The sequence below is a fragment of the Podarcis cretensis genome, assembly GCF_951804945.1.
Source record: "Podarcis cretensis genome assembly, chromosome: 5".
In the NCBI taxonomy this organism is placed as follows: domain Eukaryota; kingdom Metazoa; phylum Chordata; class Lepidosauria; order Squamata; family Lacertidae; genus Podarcis; species Podarcis cretensis.
This window is the reverse complement of record NC_137174.1, coordinates 11485282-11508363: the sequence shown is the minus strand read 5'-3', so window position 1 is coordinate 11508363 and position 23082 is coordinate 11485282. Positions and strand designations below refer to the sequence as shown.

Sequence of the window (23082 nt, the reverse complement as noted above, 5' to 3'; positions counted from 1 at the left end):
GTTGCTTGGTCCCTGCTCCTGCCAACCTAGCAGTTCGAAAGCATGTCGAAGTGCAAGTTGATAAACTGCTCTGGTTCGCCAGAAGCGGCTTAGTCATGCTGGCCACATGACCCGGAAGCTGTACGCCGGCTCCCTCGGCCAGTAAAGCGAGATGAGCGCCACAACCCCAGAGTCAGTCACGACTGGACCTAATGGTCAGGTGTCCCTTTACCTTGTCACCCTTAGGTCCCCAGATGTTGTTGGACTACAACTCCCATCATCCCTAACTAGCAGAAGCAGTGGCCAGCGATGATGGGAGTTGTAGCCTGACGACACCTGGGGACCACGTTTTGGGACAACAGCTGTGTCACTAGCAGCTCATAGGTGGCCTCAAATCACATTTTCGCTTATGGCCTGTTGAGGGAGGACAGATCAACTCATTCGCAGCTGCGGGAAGGTCTCGTGAGATAGCTCAGTCGGTAGAGCATATGACACCCTAATCTGAGGGATGTGAGTTCGAGTCCCACGTTTGGTGAAAGATTCCTGCTTTGCAGGGGGTTGGACTATTTGACCCTCGTGGTCCCTTCCAACTCTACGATCCTATGATTTGGGGGGAGGGGATTTGGTATGGAGTGCTTGATTCCAGAAATAGAAATCAAGAGGTCTTTTCTTCGGCCTTTGGGCTCCCTGTCCTCCCCAAATCCCCGAATCGCGCTCTGCGCTGATAGACGGCGGGCACCGCGACCCACCACCGGGCGCTACGCCTAGATCACCACCACCGCCAGCAGAAATGGGGGTGGGGGCGATCCCCAGCTCCGTGCAACAACCCGGCAGTGACACTCACAACAGCACATCTCCGCTCACTTAGCCCCGCGTTGGTGGCAGATGCGAAGGAGATGCAGGAATCTTGGCCCCACCCAAGCCGCCACGTCGGGAACCGGCCCTGGTTGCAGAAGTAATCCCCCCACGCCGTCCCTCCGGGGTTGCTCTCCAGGGCACAGAACTTGCCAAGAGAGGCTGCGAGCCAAAAGGGGTCTCTCTCCTGGGAAAGGGGTCTGGTAAGGCACGGCCGGGGGGGGGGGGAGAGAAGGGCGCCGGACAGCAGCAGCAAAAGCAACATCGGAAGTCCGTTTCTCGAGGTGGGGGGGGCATGTTTCGTGGGCGAAGAGCCCCTGGGGCTGTGGGGCTCACAGCCCCCTCGGGATCTCTCTGCCGCGTCTCCGGACTCGGGGGGTCGCGCGGGCGAGGAAGTCTCTGGGCTCCTTTCCAGCCCTGTTCGGAGGGCGGGCGGATATCACAACGTGCTTCAGGCGGTCCATCCGAGCGACCGGCCCCTTTTCCTCCCCCCCCCAACTCCTCCAGGAGCCCCCTCCCCTTTCCCGGCCCCGCCAGCCCCTATAGATGGGCGGGAGGGAGGAACGGCCCGGGCAGACGGCCGCGCAAATCCGCAGCGACGGCAAACAGCTGCAGCTCTTCTGACGACCCGGCTCCCAGTCCAGACCAGCCGCCGCCATGGACAGCAAAGCCGCCTTCCTCGCCTTGCTGCTGCTCCTCGGGACCCTCCGCGCCGCCGACGGTAAGTGCTGGACGGCAAGCCGCCCTCCGCCCCGTCGGGGGCCGACGGGAGCGCGCGTCCTCCGCTTGAACTCCAGCGCCGTCGCGGGGAGGCCAGTCCCGGCCGAGGGCGTCCGGCAGACAAAAGCAAGAGAGAGGAGCGGAGGCGGCTGGATCCCCAGCCCAGGGCTGTCGGGGCTCCTCGCAGGTGTTCCTGGGGCTGCTCCGTCGGGGGGCACCCTTGGCTAGCGGAGAGAAGCGGGAGGCAGGGAGGGCGTCGGTGGCCGGATTCCTGTTCCAGAGAGCAGCGAGCGGGGTGATCCATTTTGGATGGATCTCAACGTTCAGTAAGGCCTGGGGTTTGCCCATTTACCCGTCCGTTGCTCTGCCGTCAAGTGCGGGCTTTTTCTATAACCCGCCCCCCACGTTTTGTAGCCGAAGCCAGAGCGAAGTCCGATGGGCGGCAGGCAGCTCCTAAACCCGCTTTTGCGCCCCTTTCCCCTCGAAAGTAGCAAACGCGGCGGGACTGTCGAAGTTTCCCCATAGATGCTGCAGACGGCTTGTCAGTCCAGAATGAGGAATGCGAAGGAAACGGAGAGGGGGGTCCCGCGGGAAAGTTGCTATGCACGACTCTCCCCAACCCACAAAAAAAGCCAATCCACTTGTTCCCGAGTAAACCGCTCAAAAGACTACGGAGTGGTTCCCAAAGAGGATGCAGGGACTTGTAGGGTCATCCTTGCTCCTCGCTCGCCTTCTCTCCGGCGTAGAGGGAGCGCTGAGCGCCGCTTCCTCCCGCCGTCGAAGGGCTGAATCTTCGCCCTCGGGCGCTTCTCTTGCGCGCGAAGGCTCAAGTGGAAGAGACAGTTGGGTTTTCTTTTCTCTGCGTCCCCGCTTTCTTCCGCACCCTGGTAGCCCCTCTCTAGATTTCGACGCCACCGCCAGCGGACCGGTTGCCTGGGATCAGGCACCTCGACGGCGGGGCTGCTGCGCGAAGCCCCCTTCCTTTCCCTTCCGCGCAAAGAGGAGGCCCTTTTTCTCTGGGAGTGGAAAGGCCGAGCCCTGCGCACCTGCGCCTTCATCCAGCAAAGCCCGGGAACCGACGGGGTAGGCGGCTGCACGACCCTTGCATCTCTCTCCACCCTAAGCTGCTCTCCCCTCCCGGGCTGCACAGTCGTCTATGAGACCCGCAGCCCAGTCCAGGCAGTGATGCCAAGTTTGGACACTTGCACCCACGTCGGGGGTTGCAGCCCGTTTGCAGCTTATGCTATAAATTCCTTCCATGCCCCAGCCTGCAATCTGAGGCGGCTTACAAGCTTCTGAGCTCAATGCAAGCTCATTTCTCCCCCTCAGATACTTCTGGGCACCGTTAAGGGCTGCTGAGAATTGTAGTTCTGTGAGGGGTAAACTACGGTTCTCAAAATCCTTTGAATCAACGAAATTCACCCAGGTGATGGCTGGATCAGCATCTCTTGAGCATCCTGGTTTGTAGCAGCCCAGCCTACAGGTCTCCTGCAACTGGCAGACTTGATGTTAAATCTCTTGCTCTTCTCGACTGTTCCAGCTGCTCTTTTGGTTTGAGAAATATCCAAATTTCACCCAGTTAATTTATATTCAGTAGCTTCTTGCAGGTTCTTGGGGACAGATCACCCATTGGTGCCCTCACCTGCTGCTACCCAGGGACTGAGGAGCTTGCCATGATTTCCTTTTGGAGATACTCCTTCTCTCAAGCTAAGGCTTGAGAGCCATCCTTTGCAGCTCTGGAAAAACACAGGCAATAGCTACTTTTGCCTTCTTCCTTTGCCTTTGTTCTTGCATACCTGGCCAGTTCTTGGGGAAAGAGGGAACCCCTACCGCAAGGGGCAGTCAGCTGGAGAGTCTCCTCGCTTTGCTTTCAGCCAAGCTGCATGGGGAGCGGGTTGGACTTTTTGGGCCCTTTCCAAGTCTACAATTCTACGATTCTAGAAGAGTCAGTGTAGGCAGAGCTGGGCAGGAGGTGCAGAATCCTGAATGAGTCCCTCATCCTTTGTCAACTTGAAGCCACAATATCCTCGCTTGGAAAAGTTAGGGGGACAAACCGAGATCGCGGACCCAAGGCTTTTAAGTCCAGTTCCGGATTACCCTTGTTGGATTTCTTCCCCGGGGCGGCTTACAACAATGCAAAAAGGCAATACAGTGGTACCTCAGGTTACATATGCTTCAGGTTACAGACGCTTCAGGTTGCAGACTCCGCTAACCCAGAAATAGTACCTCGGGTTAAGAACTTTGCTTCAGGATGAGAACAGAAATCGTGCAGCAGCAGTGCGGCGGCAGCGGGAGGCCCCATTAGTTAAAGTGGTGCTTCAGGTTAAGAACAGATTCAGGTTAAGAACGGACCTGCGGAACGAATTAAGTACTTAACCAGAGGTACCACTGTACTAAAAAAAACAGCTTAAATTGCAGCCATGCAATTTAAAGGACACACGGGGGGGGGGGGGATTCCTGCATTTAAGCTGAAGATGGTTAGAATCCCCCTGGCATCCTGGATCTCGAACACAGGGAAGATTCAGCTAAGCGTGTGCAAAGGATATACTCCTTCAAACCTGCAGCTAAGTGCCAAAGTCTGTGCCCGCAATTGCGGGGAATGGGTGTTGCGGGCAGGGCCAGCCACACTAGCTCCCCGTTTTTTCTGCATCCTCAGGTGAAAGCCTCACTAGAGAGGCAACTGCAGACGTTTGTTTGGTCTGTGCAACTTCATTTTTTAAAATCGATTTTCATTGCATTAAAAAATTTACAGATATACACCATTTTTTCTCCTTCCTTTACGTACATCATCTATTTACTCTTCTAAACTTGTGCATTTCCATGCTACAATTAGTTGACTTCCCTCTACCTCTTTGCAGCTTCATCATCTCTCTTTATTTCATTTTCCTTTGTACTGCGTTTTGGTATACTTTCAACCTTCTCTTTATGGAAGATATCTCATCTAGCTGTCTTTCCTTGGTCTGTGCAGCTTCAGAATCACATGATGGAGTAGCCCTCTCTATACTTGCCCTCCCCAAACCCTCACATTGTGCTCTAACTTACGTGTCACTGATGCAGAACATTTGTGAATGGATCCCCTGATGTTTTTTTTTTGCTAATAGCAGATGCAGGAGGGTTGTGTGGCGTCCTAATTTGGACTGGGGATCCAGGACAGGGAGAAGAGGGTCTCATGCTTTCTGCGACCAGAGCTTTGTCTCTGGTCAAAATCCCCCAACACCAAGCTATTGGGCATGCAGAAAGGGACAAATACATACACAGGATGAGTTCCTCCCTTGTTTTCCTCTCTACTGTTAACTGAGAAGAGGATTAACCAGCGGTGGAGTTTATGGAGAGATATACCAGTCTGCAGGGACAGGCAGTTATTTATTTACTAAAGGACTGGGAACATTAAAAACCCGTTTGTACACAGTAATACATACTGTGAAATGGAAATGGGCAAATCTGAGGCTTTGTTTCTAACCCAAGATCTTCCAACCATAGCTTGGTGCAAAAGAAATAGAATTTTAAGACTTCTGAGCTCAGGGGCTTGTCATTCATGTACACAACACTGAATATTTCCTTCCATACAAAAAAACAAAACTGCTTCTGGTTATCTCAACACTTCACTAGTACAGTGGAGTCACTTTTGAACCTTTAAGGAATAGAGACCTTAAGCCTTGCTGGCCTGCAAATCATTCAGAGATCTGCCAGTACAAACTGATTTACTGTCATAAATTTGCTGTTGTAAGTCAGATAGGTTGTGGGTCTTAACCTGGAAAAATCACCCTTCTTGCCCCCCTGAGGGCAGAGTTTTCCCTGCAAGAATTGTTAGGAGTTTTATAATCCTGTCGTGGGCAAGAAAAGGTATAACCCTAGGGAGTTTACAACAGGCAACCATTGGCATGTGATACATAGAGTTTGTAAATTGTTATATGTAAACTGCAGATTGTTAAAAAACACACACATACCAGTTTCTAAGAAGTAGGTGGGCGAACACAAATGCAGAATAAATAAATAATAGACTGGCAGACCCACCAGTTGCACATTTTCCCAGACACAATAATAAATCAACAGATTTTTGTCTTGGGGGAACTAGGAAAATAATAATAAATGGGCAGAATGACCACTTATTCGTGGGAAAAAGAGGCCCGGTGGATTCTAAATGTAAAGAATTCAGTTCCGAAATGAGAGTTTGGAATTCCAGTTACTTTTGAAAGGGACTGCATGATCACTCGGGGAGGTGGAAATACCTGATTGCAGGAGAGTGGAAGTAATAAAATACAGACTTTTTTTTTACAGCATTAGCCTGGTTTTTGAGCACCTGTCACCTTAGGGCTATAGAGGGAGAAGGTAACACACACCTTGAGAAGCGGCAAACAAGGGTGAATTTGCTGGGATTTTGTTTTGTTCTCAGGGGATTTAAATAGCATTTCCACAGATGCTGACTATTGCTTTACGTGAAGATTCTGTCAGCTGTCTGATAGTCTTATCATACCCAAGAGTTGAGTTTCCTGTGTTTTGAAAATTACTTGGAAGAAACCTGTGCTGTTGAGTGTGTTCATCTGAATGAACAAGAACCACTTTGAGGATTTTTATTTTTTTTTAATGATCAAGCAGTGCATAATTTTTTTGAAATAAATAAAAAGAACGCAAACACACAGATTCAGGAATAATTGTGTTGAATATGTACAGTGGTACCATAGGTTACATACGCTTCAGATTACAGACTCCGCTAACCCAGAAATAATACCTCGGGTTAAGAACTTTGCTTCAGGATGAGAACAGAAATTGTGCTCTGGTGGTGCAGCGGCAGCGGCAGGCCCCATTAGCTAAAGTGGTGCTTCAGGTTAAGAACAGTTTCATGTTAAGAACGGACCTCCGGAACGAATTAAGTACGTAACCAGAGGTACCACTGTTTTGCTAAAAATGGGAGAGGTGGTTTTCATGGGCTCCTTCTCCTGACGCCTTCGCAGCTCTGGAGGGTTCTTTGGAGCAAATTCAGTGGGGGGAATCTGCAGAAATTATCATCTCCTTTCTCCCCACACCTTTGGATTTGCATCTGGCTAGCAGAGGGGCCATCAACTACGCTTTACTGTGAGACCTGGCGCCCCATAATTACCATAGGATTATTCCACAGTTGCAAAAGCAACTGGACTTGGAAGAGCCACATCTGGGCCAGTTCTTGGGTAGCCCAAAGGGCTCGGCTCCCTTCTCCCTCTCTCTGCTTGCAATCCCTGGGGTTATTTGGGGGGGGGGGGTGTTGTTTGGCTTTGCAGAGCTGAGGGCCTCCTTTCTTCTCCTGTCTGCCTTTGCATTTGGCCTCAGGTCAAACCCCTTGGCAGGAATAACATTGAAGGGGCCAAGGGTTTTTCATTTGCAGCCTTTATCTTGCTTAATTGCCCCCAGCCACTTGGGACAATTAGCTAGCTCCTTTTTAAAAGAAAAGAAAAGAAAGAAAAGCGCTTCTCCATTTCTGAGGTTCCAGTTTCGCGCCCCATTTCGCCTTCTAAAACCCACAAACACCGGGATTAAAAGCTGAAATGAGAACTGAAGAGGCTGGGACCCCTGCAGCTTGGCAAAAGTGTTAAAAATGCCAGGAAGAAGTCTTCCCTCCTCTCCTCTCCTCCCCTTAAATCTTGTAATCTGCACTGTGAGGTGGTCTTGGTGCCCAGGGCATCTAAATCCTTTTCTTTATGCCACCCTCCAGGGAAGCCCATCAGCCTGACTTACCGCTGCCCATGCAGATATTTTGAGAGCAATGTTGCCAAGTCCCATGTGAAACACCTCAAGATCTTGACTGTCCCCGGCTGTTCTCTGCAGATCATGTAAGTTTGCACCCCCTTTCCCCCCTGTATTGCATGCTGTTGCCTCTGGAACAAGTGCTGCTAGCACAGGACAAATGCCTTCTTTTCTCTCTCTTGTAAACTTTTTTAAAAATATATATATTCTTTATTGACATAAAAAGTACAAAATCGCAAATGCACAGAGTAAGACAAAACACAGAAAAGAATGGGAAACAAGAAATAGTACCAATGTAGAAAACAAAACAAAAGGGACACGGGTGGCACTTACAGAGCCTAAGACTTGCCGATCAGAAGGTCGGCGGTTTGAATCCCCGCGACGGGGTGAGCTCCTGTTGCTTGGTCCCAGCTCCTGCCAACCTAGCAGTTTGAAAGCACGTCAAAGTGCAAGTAGATAAATAGGTACCGCTCTGGGGGGAAGCTAAACGGCGTTTCTGTGCGCTGCTCTGGTTTGCCAGAAGCGGCTTAGTCATGCTGGCCACATGACCCGGAAGCTGTACGCCGGCTCCCTCGGCCAATAAAGTGAGATGAGTGTTGCAACCCCAGAGTCGGTCACAACTGGACCTAATGGTCAGGGGTCCCTTTACCTTTACCTTAGAAAACAAAACAGAACAACAATGACAACATAAAAATATGTTGTGTACATTACAAAAAGAGGGGTGCGGGAATCGTTATTGTAGTTAACCGGTCCTTAATCTAATAGGGTACGTATAAAAACGATTTCCAAATACAGTGGTACCTCGGATTTCGAATGTCTCCGTTGACGAACGTTTTGGTTTTCGAACGCCGTAAACCCAGGAGTAAATGCTTCCGTTTTCGAACACGCCTCGGAAGTCGAACGGTTTCCGCTGAGTGCATATGTTATTTTTCTCAATTTTCTCTATTAAATTTGCCGACTGCCCTTTGTGCCTTGGTTTTCGAACGTTTCGGGACTCGAACAGTCTTCCGGAACGGATAACGTTCAAGAACCGAGGTACCACTGTATTGTTAAATTTGTGTGCAAACGTAGACTTGCTTTGCCTTCTCAAAATATTTTGTAAGGGTTAGAACCGACAATAGGTTTTTTTTTTGTTATTAGCCTTGTTAATTAATTCATAATTGGGTTAATATGTGGCAGGGAGAATATGCCTATCCTGTGATTTTTCAGATGCGAAAGATAATTTTGTACTGGATGAAAAACTGTTTGGTATAATGCAGGTGTGGGAACCTTAGTCCCGCTAGGTGTTGCTGAACTACAACTCCCGGCAACCCCTGTAAGCATGGCTAATGGACAGGGAAAGTCAAAGGTTCCCCACAGCTGGTATATTGTACTGCAGTTGTGGCTAGATGGAAATGCTGAAAATAAATAAATTTATTTACCGATAGTTGCATTCCTCTCCCTGAGATATTTATCTTGGCCTTGGGCACATGCCACTCACTTTAAGCAGGGAAAACATGTTAAACCAATTGTATTGCTTGTTTTGCATGATAAAGAATCCAATTTGAGAAACATTCTCAGTGAAACATGACTCTTTGCTTCTTTGTCTAGCCTAGCCGCAGAGAGTGGGCTTAGGTCTAAGAAGCTCTTTGTGCTTAAGTGGAAATTAAGAGGAAACTTGAATGGCGGCTGGGAAGGGGTGAGCAGAGACAAGCAGAGGGGATCTGGAAGAACTTCAATATGCCCTCCCCCTTTTTTAAAAAAGAACAACAATCATTTGCCTATTTTTCTTTTAACTAAAATGAGATCTACGCAACCGGGGAGAGAAGAGGCTGAGAAGTTCTGATACAGGGCACAGCCTGTTTGCCTGCCTCCCTGCGGCCACTTCAGGCAATGCACCAAACTATTGAAGTTCATTATTTTTGGTTTTAAAGACTGTGCTCACCAGTTAAAATAACTGGATAGGGCAGGGAAAAGTGTTAAAAAGAGAAACACCTTTGATGGAACCTGGTCCCCCCTTCTTTCCATACCTAAAGGAAGCAGTTAGCAAATTTATCCCACCAGTTGTGCAAACATGTCTGTGGAAAGCCTATGTAGACCGTTAACGCCATCAGATTATGTAAAATGGTGTTATAATCTTAATGCTATGTGGGGGATTTTTGGCGGAAGCAGTATTAAATTTGATTTAATTAAAAGAAAAGGTAGTACATTGCTCCCAATGTACTATCTGCTAAGCATATTTATTACCTGTAAAGGCAGGGATGCCTAAATTTTATTTGAACAATAACGATGAATTTATCCAGTGTCGGAGATGGGCTAGTAAGCTGTTACACTCCAAGGCACCAAACATGGGTTGGATTTTGCTAGTTTTAAACAGAAACTGTCAGACTTGTAGAAGAAGGTGGTTCTTTTTAGATTTTGGGTGTGTCCCCTTAAGACAGGCATGGCCAAACCTGGCCCTCCAGATGTTTTGGGACTACAACTCCCATCATCCCTAGCTAACAGGACCATTGCTCAGGGATGATGGGAATTGTAGTCCCAAAGCAGCTGGAGGGCCAAGTTTGGCCATGCCTTAAGCAGGTGAAAAGAGTGAAGAAGCATCTCAAATGTTTTGCATGACTCCTGGAAAGACTGCCTGCCCCCCCCCCTAAGTTTAACCAGGGTAGCTGGAGGGGAGGGCAGGTAAAACAATGAAACAAAATTCCCATTGCATTCAAGGTTGTTTGATAGAGGAGAGGAAGAAATGTAGCTCCAGAGCTGTAACCCCTGACTTGCTGGGCCTTGGGAGCAGAGCTTCCGGTTGTTTTACAACTATATTCAGTACAGCGGGGGCCTTTTCTAAATACTGGACTTCCTTGAGCACACCCCCCCCCCAGTTAAAGACACACTAGAGACAAGCCAAACATAGGTATGAGCTCAGGTGTACTCTGTTGTGATGATGGTGGCAAGCAAGTACCGTATTTTTCACTCTATAAGATGCACCAGACCACAAGATGCACTTAGTTTTCGGAGGAGGAAAACAGGGGAAAAAATATTCTGAATCCCAGAAGCCAGAACAGCAAGAGGGATCACTGCGCAGCGAAAGCAGCGATCCCTCTTGCTGTTCTGACTTCTGGGATAGCTGCGCAGCCTGCATTCGCTCCATAAGACGCACACAAATTTCCCCTTACTTTTTAGGAGGGAAAAAGCGAGTCTTATAGAGCAAAAAATACGGTAACACTTTTTGCCATCATTGCATCTTCAAAGTCGTCCGGCAGAGCTCTTCCAGGTATTTTGGAACCTGCTTCCATTGAACCCACTGGGAGAGATGAAGTCCTGCTTCCACCCACTCCATCCTTGCCAGTACAGGTGTGCCCAAAGCACTGACTGGTCGAGGTCTCTTGGATGTTTCAGTTTTGGCAGCCTGAGGGCGTAGACAAGATGCTTGGAGAGATTTGCCCAGCCTCTTGCCTGTGATTCTTGCCCATCATGGCTAGTTATATCCTCCAGGAGATAATAAGGTCTCTTTGAGAGAGGGTTGGTCCTGTTTGCCTTGTAGGACGTGGTAGACTGACATCTCCTTTGGTAAACCTATTTGGAACCAGAGTGTTACAACCACTCCCGTCAAGTTACAAATTTCCCCTAATTCAGCAGCTGGCTTGAGCAAGTGGCAGCTGGATACAACTGATGAGGTAGACCAGGGGTAGTCAATCTGGTGCCCTCAAGATAATATTGGACTCCCAACTTCCATCAATCCCAGCCAGCTTGGTCAATGTGGTCAGGGTTGATATGAGCTACACCCATGCGTGACTTTGACACTGAAAACAGCTCTGGTCAGCTTAAGACAGGCTTCCTCAACCTCAGCCTTCCAAATGTTTTGGGACTACAATTCCTATCATCCCTGACCACTGGTCCTGCTAGCTAGGGATCATGGGAGTTGTAGGCCAAAAAACATCTGGAGGGCCGAGGTTGAGGAAGCCTGGCCTAAGAGATTACCTCCGTTGGGAGAGAGAGATAGTTGTTGCTTCAGAGTCGTGGTTGGTTCACACCAGGTTGCCGGCACTATTTATCTTGGTGTATCTACCATTTCCCGCAGCTTAAGGGGACACACCCAATTAAGCTTGTCATAACAGAAGTTTCTCATCTCCAATGAAAGGAAACTATTTATTGGTTTTACTTCAGCCAGCTAATTGCATTGTGGGTTGGTGGTCTGGGCAGCACAAGGAGCCTGGCGATGGATTCTGACGCCTGTTTATTTATCAAGTACAGATTTCCTTCTATCTGGCACCGTTTGTTCATGAAAATCAAAATAATAGGACCTTCTTTATGGCGTTGTGCTTCGCACAGTTGGATGGGGAATTTGGGGCATATTTTCATTTTTTAGAGTTTTACATATAACCGTTTTTAAAATGCTCCATCCCAAATCACTGTGCAAGTAAACACCACCCGGTGTTTCAAAGGATGTCTATACACACACACAGACACACTCACACTCTCACACACACACACCTTGGGATCCCTTCATTTGAAAGGCGTAACAATGAAACTTCAGACCTTCAAAGAGCCAGGGTAGGTGTGTATTGAAAGAGGGGTCCCAGAGTTATGTGTGGATTGATCAAAAAGCAGTTCTGTCCCTGGAATGAGGACCTGGTACTCACAAAACAAAACATGTATGTGCTGTCAACTCCAAAATTTATGCTGCTGTCAAACCAGCTGTTAATCAGTCCTTTCACATTTAATGAAAATATCTATGACTAATTACAGATAGGTAGCCGTGTTGGTCTGCCATAGTCAAAACAAAATAAAAAAAAATTCCTTCCAGTAGCACCTTAAAGACCAACTAAGTTAGTTCTTGGTATGAGCTTTCGTGTGTATCTGAAGAAGTGTGCATGCACACGAAAGCTCATACCAAGAACTAACTTAGTTGGTCTTTAAGGTGCTACTGGAAGGAATTTTTTTTTTATTTTGTTTTGATCTATGACTAAGATATTCCATCCTTAATATTAAAAAAGACTTTAGTCTCCTTCTAAGAGGAGAAAAGCTACACATTTCTTGAAAGAAGGAGTAATTTTATACTATTACAAAACGTGTGTTAAAAGCATACAAATATTTGAATTACGGTTGATGTTTCCATCACGTACAGCAATCGGTGTGGTACTCAGTATTTAACCATCTGTGTGAACCTGAAATTCAAATTTTGCGTAAAAAACTACAATGATGACAAACATCCATGCTCTAAATGCAAATCAAATCACAAAAGTCTTTATTTAAAATATTACAAGGGTTTGCAAGAGGGAATAATAGCTGGATCATGGACATGTTCCTCTCATTCCCAGAGCCATTCTCTGATCCCTTAGTAGCAACTCTTTAAGAAAGTTGCCATTTATTTGAACAGCTTTGTGAAGAAAAATTTTACTTGGAAATAAAAGTCGGCTCTTATTTCCTCCGAAAAAGTGAAAAACTGCCAATCGGACAATGTACTGTATCTTACTGAGATTGCTTCACAACAAGCAGTTATCGGAATCAAGCCTATGGAAATCAATATGATTCTGCAGCTTTCTGAAAGGAAACCATCCTGATTAAAGATGGAATGGTTTAGATTTCTAGCTCTCTTCTAGGCCTTACTAGTATGAGCACAGCAGAGGGCCTTTTCCTTGTGGTCTGTGAAAATGCTTAAAGGTTTTCTGTAGAAATATTCAGTGTGGTGCTTTTTTGTCATTGTACTGGCTGATTTCACCACCACTGAAATTTTCTTTCACTAGCTGCCTATTGCGTAATGTAAAAAGGATAATGTGCCGTATTTTTCGCTCTATAAGACGCACCAGACCACAAGGCACACCTAGTTTTTGGATGAGGAAAACAAGAAAAAAAATATTCTGAATCTCAGAAGCCAGAACGGCAAGAGGGATTGCTGTGCAGTGAAAGCAGCAATCCCTCTTGCTGTTCTGGCTTCTGGGAAAGCTGCGCAGCCTGCATTCGCTCCATAAGACACACACACACATTTCCCCTTACTTTTTAGGAGGGAAAAAGTGAGTCTTATAGAGCAAAAAAAATGGTACTTCATTGGGTCTCGTCCAGGAGTTGAACCCAACAAAATTCAACAGTGCCTTCTCTTACTCAGGGTTTTCATTCTCTTACTTATTCTGAAATTCCTCCCTCTCTGCCCCTCCTTTTTTTAAACAGTGCAAGACTGAAAAACAGCAGCAAACAGATCTGCGTCGATCCCAAGTTAAGGTGGATTCAAGAGTACCTGGAGAAATATCTGCACAAGTAAGCTGAGAAAGGACTTAAACCTAAACGCACCCTGGGTAAAACAAAACAGAAAAGCAAAACAAAAAAAAACGTGCTGATGGCTAGGTCTAACCGAGATGGATCGAGTTTTCATTGAAAACAGGCCTTGCTCTCATTTGGGGCGTTTTAAGAGATTTCGGTATTTGGGGCCAGAGAGATGCTTGCTGATTGGGTCCCAACGAGGCCACGTTTGTTCCGCGTCCCTCAGGCAATTCTGACAATCAACATTAATTCCTTCACTTCGCTCCCCGGTTTGAACGCGTTGATTGACCCAGCCTGTGGTATCCGATCGCTGACGATTGATTGCACATTAGATAAGCACTACTCCTAAACTGATCCATGAGCCATGTGTTGCAGAGAGAGGTGCCATGGTGGGCTTGGGCAGTAGCCCGGGTTGTGGCATTCGGCACCTTTGCAACAGATCCGAACTGCTTGCAGACCAAACCCTACAGGCAAAAGGGAATTAAAGGGGCTCCTTTGGCGTTTGACAAATATTCTAAGTGAGGTAAATCTAGGAGGAATGTTTGAAGCAGCCACTAGGTTCAGGGCAAGCCAAATCTTCTCCCGCTCTCTCCTTTATGGTAACATCACAGCTTTTCATTAAACCATACTCACAAGCTCATAGTGCTCTGCTTGAGGTTTATTTACATTGCTTCTCTTTTCGTCTCCTCTCTTCTCTGGGATTGGGTCCGGATAATGCAGGGATGATTGAGCCACTGAGTCACCGCAGACCACTATCAACAATTAGAATGCTCTATTTGAATTAGAATGCATACTGCAAATGTGATCTGTCAGTTATGGATCAGGATTATATTCTTGGCCCTTGATAAATTGTTACTGCAGCCATCAGCCAATCAACTAAGAGTTTGAGATCATGGCTGCAGTGCTGTCCACCTCAGACAAGCTTTCTCGAACCCATTGCATATTCTCTTATCCAGCTTGCCCCTGGACTAAGCACAAAAGCTTTTACTGAGCTGTCCTGGGATTCCACCCTCAACTGCTCCCGTGACCAGTTGATTTCTGATTTAAGGGACACCTGGAAGATTTTCATTTTTACCAGTAATGTTTGGGCCCAGGTTGTACCTGTGGTCAAGACAGGCTCTGGAGAAATTATCTTGTGTGAATGTGGCCTGTTGGAAAGGTTTAGTGCAATCCACCAGGAGCCCTTACAGAAGCTCAATTTCAAAAGGGCTTGCACAAAAGATGTCCCTGGAGGATGGTGCCCTTTTGAGCTCCTGTTTTGAACACCCATTTTGCCCATCTGCACAGTACTGAATTTCCTCTACATTCCAAAGAAGCTTATTTCAGAGCACACTTGTTATCTGTCAATCAGTTTATAATCTCTGAATTGCAGCCATGAGCCTCTGGGTAGCTTAAAGGCTGCCTTGCCCGTCAAGGAGTGTTAAACGAATATCTACAGTTATATTAATGTGGTTTATCAATAGTTTCTATTTTTCACATGTACTAACATTGTATTGCATATCATACTATATATATAAATATATATATATATATTATACACACACTCTAGCAATAAAAGCGGCTATTTTTTATATTACAAAAGCCCAGTTGTATTTGGAAATTTATTTTTCTGAAATAAAATACTTTTTTTAGATGGGCTGTTGTAAGTTGCTTAAATTTCATGTCCGTATGGGCCTGAATGTGTGCGTGAGAGACCATCCGAAGATCTCTTAGGCAGAGATTGCTTGTTGAATGTGTGGTGGACTAAAGACACGTGGTTACAATGTGAAGCGAAAGCGTCTTGCCAGGAAATAACTTTTGTTGCTCACTAACTGCTTACCTTTTCCTTACTGCTCTCCCATGCGCTACTAGGGATGGAAGGCAGCAATGACAATGTCCAAAACAATAAAATAAATAAAATAAATGCAGAGTCATGCACATCTCTCGGTTGTGTCATGGTTCTCCTCACTAGTACAGTGGAACCTTGGTTCTCAAAGGGCTTAGTTGACGAACAAATCGTCTCCCGAACTCCAAAAACCTGGAAGTAAGTGTTCTGGTTTTTGAACGTTTTTCGGAAGCCGAACACCCAACGTGGCTTCCGCTTGAGTGCAGGAAGCGCCTGCAGCCAATCGGAAGCCACGCCTTGGTTTTCAAACGGTTCTGGGAGTCGAATGGACTTCTGGAATGGATTAAGTTTGAGAACCAAAGTTCCACTGTACTTAAATTTACAACGCAGGACAAAACTAAGTATGGTATGCAAATCAAGGAATTGTTCCGCCCAGGATCTCTTTCCCGTATGGAAATTGTCTTAACTTGCCTTTCTTGGCAGTTTTATTTCGTTGTTGTTGTTGCCATTTAAGACAGTGGCGTGCGGTCAGTGGACGAGGGGGACTAGGCTAGTTCCCTAAATGTTCCCACCCTCCTGCCACCTTCCCAAACCCCACCCAGCTTTGGGAAGGGGGCAGCAGGGCTCTAGCATCCTATCAGAGGCCTGACACCTCCTTCCCAAAGCCTGGGAAGCTTCTGCCCTCCTTAGGGATATCTCGATGTCAGCCCCCCCATCGTCCTCGCAAGCTGGCACCTCTGGCCCTAACCGTCCCCCTACAAAAAATTTCACCGCACGCCACTGATTTAAGACCCCATCCCTAAGGTGCAGGTTGGGTAACAACATTTTCTGATTTCATTCATGTAAAAATCATCCTGGCAAATTTCACGTAATACCCAGGGGGTTGGCTTCTGGTCGGCTGCTGTGCGCAATTTTTATGCTGTTATGTTCCATGCCAGTACTGCAATTCATTATACCTTGGAAGTCAAACAGCCCAGTTCTCGGAATGTTTTGGCTCCGGAACAATCGAAACCTGGAAGTGACTGTTCTGTTTTTTGAATGTTCTTTTGGAAGCCGAATGTCCGACGGGGCTTCCGTGGCTTCCGATTGGCTGCAGGAGCTTCCTACAGCCAATCAGAAGCTGCGCTTTGGTTATTGAACGTTTTGGAAGTGGAACGGACTTCCGGAACGGATTCCATTTGACTTCCAAGGTATGACTGTATAAGGAATCAGGTCCTCACTTAAAACTTACTAACCTGTGGATAACTTTTATGGAAAATAATAATAATAATAATAATAATAATAATAATAATAATAATATACCAGTACCACTACTACTACACTATTAATGTACATGCTGCTTTAACCCCCAAACCCAATGATGGCCTTTTGCTCTACTAAGCCTATCTTCTAAATTTCAATAATTAGAGAGATTGCGAAGGTAAGGAAGAGAGCCCAGGTAACCAGAGATTGCTTTGTTTGGGTTGAAGCCAGATGTTTCACAGAAAAGATGTGGGTTTGAGGGAGTCTTTGAAGCTACATCTGTCATGAGGGACTTTAGTTTCAGGTGCTGTCCTGAAGTGCCTCAGTTTTGCCTGAGTCGATTCATGAACCAGATTCTGAGGACCACCACCAAACTTGACGTGACATGGGGGAGATGTGAACAGCCTTCCAGCTTTTCCAGAGGATGGGGAGGGGCAGCCGGGGGGAGAGGGATGCTTAACCCTTCCCCTATGGGATGCTTTCTCCATCAAAATAATATTCCCAACGTGGTTTTCTCCCTCCTGCCCCTAAATTCATAGACCGTGTGGATGCACTGAAGTAAAAAACAAAACTCCCCCAAACTGTCAAGATACTTCTACCCTCATCACTTTGATTTGATCCTGGGAATGCATATTCCTGGGTTCAAAGTAAGGCAGAAAAAATGAGCAAGGGTTTCACCTAAGAAGGTACCTCTCTTGTTCATCGCTGTTTACAAAGCTGGTTAAATAAGAAGCAACAGCGCAGAGTATCTTTGGAGGAACAGCACCAGGGAAAAACCAAACCAGTCTTTTTATAGACCAATTAACACTCAAAATTTGCCAGGTTGACCATAGTTTGGAATAGGTGGGTCTCATCTCAGCTCATCAGGAGATAGCTGCCATAAGTCTTCCATCTCGGCTCAGATCAGGCTCAGCCAAGATGGCGGCAAGTCCCCAAAAGGTGGCAGTTTGTGGGAGTGTGGTGGTGACAGGACAAGGCAGGAGGAGACCCCTTTTTTCAGCTGTCACATGACCGAGTAAGCCTGTGAAAGTTATACAGTGGTACTTTGGTAGTAAAATGACTTAGTTCCCGAACAAATCGACACCCGAACGCCGCAAACTCGGAAATGAATGTTCTGGTTTGCGGACGTTTTTCGGAAGCCGAATGTTCGACGTGGCTTCTGATTGGGTGCAGGAAGCTCCTGCAGCCAATCAGAAGCCTCAGCTTTGTTTTCGAACCGTTTCAGAAGTTGAAAGGACTCCTGGAATGGATTAAATTCAAGAACCAAGGTACCACTGTACTGGCAAGATGGGTTGTCAAATTATATCTTAGTTTTCCCTCTGCCAGACTCAGGGCAGCTCAGCCAGCTATAGCTTGAACAGCGACAAGGCACACCAAGCATAATTTGCCCAGGTGTAAATTACACCCGCTTCCTAAAGTTTGGCTTGTTCTGCACCCATATAATGAAGAAGAGGCTGCCTAGAAAGGGTTTGTGGTCAACTTGCTTCAAATGGATGCTTGTTTTGCTGCTCAGAATGATTTCCCCACCAAAGAAAGACATGCATAAAGAACCAGGTAAGTCACAAAGGCGTACTTGCCTAGCCTACTGCACCGATGGAGGCGAGAGGCAGGGATATGCCTTCCTCGAGAACCTGCTAACGGTAGCATTTTTTGCTCATTTGATTTTTTTCTCCAGCTTTTGGGTCCCTTTCTCGGCTCATGCTTCAACCCAAGCCCATGGGCAGCTGCCCCCTTCAGCACACCCCCTCACAGACCTTGCACACAACTGTTGACCTGCTCCTGGTGTGGACTGGGACACAAATCCAATTCTGGCCTTAGAAGATGCTCAGAGTGGGGGGCGTCTTAAAACCAGACATCTAGAGATGCAGATAAGAGAAAGAGATGGTGCTGTGGCCAGAAACACCCATCTATCTCCTGCCTCAACAGTACAACGGGAACGTCGCTAGTTTATGGGATAGAGGTTAAGGAGCATCTCCTTATTCAGTGACATATCCAGCTCTGTCCCGAAGTGTCCACTTTGCTTTCTGCCGTGCAGTCCCACTTACAGTGCCGAAATGAATCACACTCTCCAGAACACCCTGGAATGATGTTTCCCTCCTCACAGAAATATCTTTGGTGTTGTGTTTTGTATGCCTTCTACTCAGTGCTGTTCTTCCAGAAAAAGAGGTGCTAGAACTCACCATGTTCTCTTATACAGTGGTACCTTGGGTTAAGTACTTAATTCGTTGCGGAGGTCCGTACTTAACCTGAAACTGTTCTTAACCTGAAGCACCACTTTAGCTAATGGGGCCTCCTGTTGCTGCCGTGCCACCGGAGCACGAATTCTGTTCTCATCCTGAAGCAAAGTTCTTAACCTGAAGCACTATTTCTGGGTTATCAGAGTCTGTAACCTGAAGCGTATGCAACCTGAAGCGTATGTAACCCGAGGTACCACTGTAATGGCAACGGCGCCCACCTGAGAGGTGCCGGAACTGAGTTCCAGTGAGTTCCGGCTGAAAAAGGGCCCTGGTTTTACTGTTCCCTTCATTATGTGACTTCAGATGAGCACAGCTAGCCCTGGAACTGGAGAACAGCAGTCCCCCCATAAAAGGCTTTTTCTTCAAGTTTTGTAAATAGCAGCTGCGTGCCCACGTCCTCGGCAGGCCTCATACGCTGCTGTGTGCGTCCAGTTGCTTCCTTACAGGCCGACCATCTTCCCTCAGACCCTTTCCTTAACAGACTCTCACTCTGTTCTTTATCAACAGGAGATTCAAGATGTAAGAGGCCAGCATTGTAGCTGTCCACAGGATGCCTCACTGTAGAAGCCAGAAAGCAGAGGTCCCGCTATTAGGGAGCGATGGGGGCATCTCTTTTTATCACGCAGCACAAAGCGGCGCTTCATACACTTCCCAGAGCCTCTTGTTCGCACAGAATGCCTTTTGCCTTTTGCCAATACTAGCCGATTGTAGCAGGAACTTTCCGTGAAGTTTGGTTTATCACGTAGTAGCACTGACGCCAGCAGCAGATTAAAAGCGTTGCTTCGCATATGGCGATTCCTTTCTGCTGTGCAGAACCCTGGCACTTACCAGAAGTTTCCATGCAGGTTAACAATCTACTGTGGTTCATTTGTATGGAAAGGAATGAGGGTGTGTGTGTGTGTGTGTGTGTGTGTGTGTGTCCCACTGACATTTGTAGAGAACACTCTTTTTTTCCTGCAGACCTATGGTGGAAGTTGAGTCATCCTGCAGCCACCAGAGTTTGCACAAAAAGTGATGGATGCATTCCATGTATGTGCAGGTGAACAATTTCTATTCCTGTGAGCCCAATGAGCGAGGGTCTAAAAAGGATGGTTTTGAAAGAATGACCTTACCTAGGAATTTCCTCTTTCAGAAATGTTGAACTAGCACATATAGGACTTTTGGATCTTTCTTCCGCAGGGGAAAATGGCCTGAGTTTGCGAGCTCTGTAATGCGTGAGCCACAAGTTGATTTCGTGTGTGGTAACTGCTGTGTTTGTGTCACTTTTGGGGAACCTGCAATTGCAGAAGTTGCCGCAGTTTAAATTTCTGTGTGCTTTTGGCTCACGCGTGCTCAGAATAGCAGGCCACTCCCCCCCTGTGAATTAAAGTGGTAAAAAGTGCTCGTTTCCAAAAGGAAAAAGAATGTATTAAATATCAGAGAACATACAGAGGGGAGTTATGTGCACTGTGAGGGGATATCTTTTTGAGGGTGCTTATGCATATAGATTAGAGACTGCTTGGGGTGTGTATGTGCTGATGAATGTGCAATCAGGTGTCAAAATTATCTGGATAATTTGTTGGGATCACAGATTGCTGGTGCACCTGAAAGTCTGAAATCTCTTGGGTGCATTGGTTTCTGAGCCCAGTCCAACATGGGCTCAGCTGCAGTCTTTGCTTTTAGTGAATCGCTCCAAAGCATGATTCACTGTGAGCTGAATTTGCACCAGAGACTTACCGTACCTGATATGCCAAAAAGTGTTGGGATTGACCTCGCGTCTCCCTTTCTCATTGAATGTGTGATGCCAAAGAGAAGCTCTGGCTAGTTCCGGAGTCTGTTAGCTATCCTGTTCGTCCATCACTTGGAGTAATGTACCAAAGGTGAAGCCACACAAAAGATGTTGCTTGTGAAACTGGGGCATAGATGGATGTTAGAAGCTCTCTTGCACATGGGAATCTGTACGGATGAGGAGGTTCGGCTGGCATTTATGCACTGCCAAAGGGAGAGATGATGAGCACAAAAGTTTCCAGCTAAGCCCCTGCAAGCGTACAAGATTCCCGATCCTCCAACCTGTTCTTTTATCTGCCTGTGACTTTTCTCCTGACAGATTGGTTTAAAGAATCTTGCTTAGCACATTCACGTAGTTGCGTTGATCTGAGCATGGCCCAGTTTAAGACAGAGGTTGACACTCGAGCCCATTTGTCAACACAGAGCGCAGTTGTTCAGCTGACTCTGCCAGGGCGCAGAGACTTCAGGGATGCCCCTGAAATGCCCTCCATGTGGCAAAACAGTGCACGAATGGGCTCCTCCTGTTATGGTGACTTATGGAGGCCCTAGCTCACATGCCTGTCCTGTAAGTGAGAGAAGGAGTAAAATGACAAGCTTTCCCACACTGAAGCGAATGATGGATGAAAATGAAATTCAGAGGGAAAGAAAACAAAAACACTACACGGGGAAATGGAAAGTAGCATTGAAACCATTAGGTTCCCATAAATGTGGGGCGGAAATCACAGGAGAATTTTTTACACTGGGCTTTAGCTAGAAGTAGATGGCAGCAATGCATGGTATTTAAGGAACTGCAAAATGACAAAATATGTTTCTGTAAAATGTGCCTTTTTTAAAAAAAGATGAATGAATGTTTAAAACATAAGAAAGTGATGGATAACGAGTCCAGGTGGAGCCTGTGTCAGTTATTAGCTACACTAATTTGCCTTTCTTGCTGTTGCTGATAATGCATTTATCAGGGGAGAAATGAATTCAAAAGACACCTCAGAATCTGCAGGAATGGACCCAGGAGTCTCAACCAGGGATGGTGAACCTTTGCCCCTCCACGTGTTGCTGGACTACAAATCCCATGATCCTGATTGTTGGTGGTGTTGGCTGGGACGGATGGAAGTTGCTCTCCAGCAACACCTTGGAGGGCCAAAGATTCATCATACCTGGTCTAGGTACCCCCCATTGATATATTTGGAAGCAGAACACTGAAAGAGAGAGACGTACTTTGAGTCAAGGAACCCATCTTTGGCCATTAGCATTTGTCAAAACCAGTATTTCTGCTCCTTGGGGAAGCTGTTGAATGACAGGAAAAAGTCTGTAGTCATTGAGTAAAGCGAAAGGCCAGCTCCCTGTAGGTTTTGTTATTAAGAACCCTGAAATGTTGGACTGAGAGAAACGGGACATTTTATCTTTTTACTCCAAGTTGCACCCTCTGAAGGTGTTTCTGGACCCTCCAAGTGTCCCTATTTTCCAGGGACAGTCCCCATTTTACAGAAGCTGTCCCAGTTTCTGATTTAATCCCAGAATGTCCTGGTTTTCCTTAGAATGCCCCTATTTTCATCAGAGAAATGTAAGAGGGGAAGTCTCTGTTTTCACTGGAGAAAAGTTTGGGGTTATGTGCTTCTCCACACGGTTCAAAACAAATAGTTACCCCACTTTTTATCCCTTGGGGTGTGTGGAAAGCCTCAGGAGGGCATTTGGAGCTGATAACCTGTGAGTCAGAGAAGCAAATGTACCTACTCTCTTCATTATGGCTTCTCTCCTCCCAAGATCCTCTGGAATGGTGACATGTAGAAATACCACCATGGAGAACTTAAACCCCAGGCGATGTAACGGCAGCAGAACAAAACAGTTCCCCTTGACCAGCAGCATCTATTTAGGGCCTGCCAATATGGCTTAAGAAACACTACGGAGGCACTTCCATCACATGGAATCCAATTGTCGCTATGCCTCTTAAGGTGGTATGTAGAGAAATGTTTACTACTTACAGCTACCTTTTCCACCCAGAGCAGCTGCAATGCGGCTGGACTGGAAGCAGCTGCTTGTGGAAGCGCCTTAATGATATTTATTGGTTTTTCAGAGTGGTTCGGATGCAATTTATACTGACTTCCCCGGGTGTGTGGTATTTGCACACAATTGCCCACAAATCTTCCCAAATAATGTGAAAAAGACTGTTATCTTCCGAAAGGCAACTTTATAACAATATTTCATGCAGTGCTTTTTTAAAAAATAATAGTATTTTTGAGAACTGCTATATGTCTTTGCAAATTATGTTAGCACATGTAATTTCCATAATAATAATAAAAAATGTATTCCAAATTCCTGCTCTTTTTCCAGTAAGTAGTGTACGACTCTTTTTCCTTTGGTGCAAAAAAAAAAATACGGTGTGGAAGAGTAGCTCCTTTCCCTTTCTTCCCTCACTGTGGTTCTCAAGCCTGTATGGCTGGGTATGTTCCATGGGAAGCTGTTGGGACGGAAGAGACTATTTCCAGAAGGCCTGTAAGAGCAGAACAGTCCATC

At 46.6% G+C, this 23082-nt stretch overlaps 1 protein-coding gene and 1 long non-coding RNA gene across 4 annotated transcripts in view; both read left to right on the top strand.

The window, feature by feature from the left end:
- Window positions 1-23082, top strand: part of LOC307215809 — a 275531-nt gene that overhangs the window by 75475 nt on the left and 176974 nt on the right. The gene's annotated exons all lie outside the window — the stretch shown is intronic.
- Window positions 1364-22548, top strand: CXCL12 (C-X-C motif chemokine ligand 12). 3 transcript variants are annotated; one of them, XR_013838612.1, is made up of 5 exons: window positions 1399-1555; window positions 7241-7358; window positions 13414-13500; window positions 19315-21734; window positions 21775-22548. XR_013838612.1 is itself a non-coding variant. In XM_079975531.1 (4 exons), exons 1-4 carry the CDS (start codon window positions 3541-3543, stop codon window positions 19328-19330), a joined length of 378 nt encoding a protein of 125 aa, XP_079831657.1. In that variant the 5' UTR covers window positions 3512-3540; the 3' UTR covers window positions 19331-22548. The 3 variants fall into 3 exon arrangements, 2 of the variants coding, with proteins under 2 accessions (XP_079831658.1, XP_079831657.1); XM_079975531.1 differs by lacking the exon at window positions 1399-1555 and adding an exon at window positions 3512-3697 and having other exon boundaries at window positions 19315-22548; XM_079975532.1 differs by lacking the exons at window positions 19315-21734; window positions 21775-22548 and having other exon boundaries at window positions 1364-1555; window positions 13414-15136.

Bases quoted from the DNA above. Each gene is read 5' to 3' on its own strand.
- CXCL12 (XM_079975531.1), top strand. From the start codon at position 3,541: ATGAGTCCCTCATCCTTTGTCAACTTGAAGCCACAATATCCTCGCTTG. The intron at 3,698-7,240 runs GCAATACAGTGG...GCCACCCTCCAG, and splicing joins GCTTACAACAATGCAAAAAG to GGAAGCCCATCAGCCTGACT. The intron at 7,359-13,413 runs GTAAGTTTGCAC...TTTTTTAAACAG, and splicing joins GGCTGTTCTCTGCAGATCAT to TGCAAGACTGAAAAACAGCA.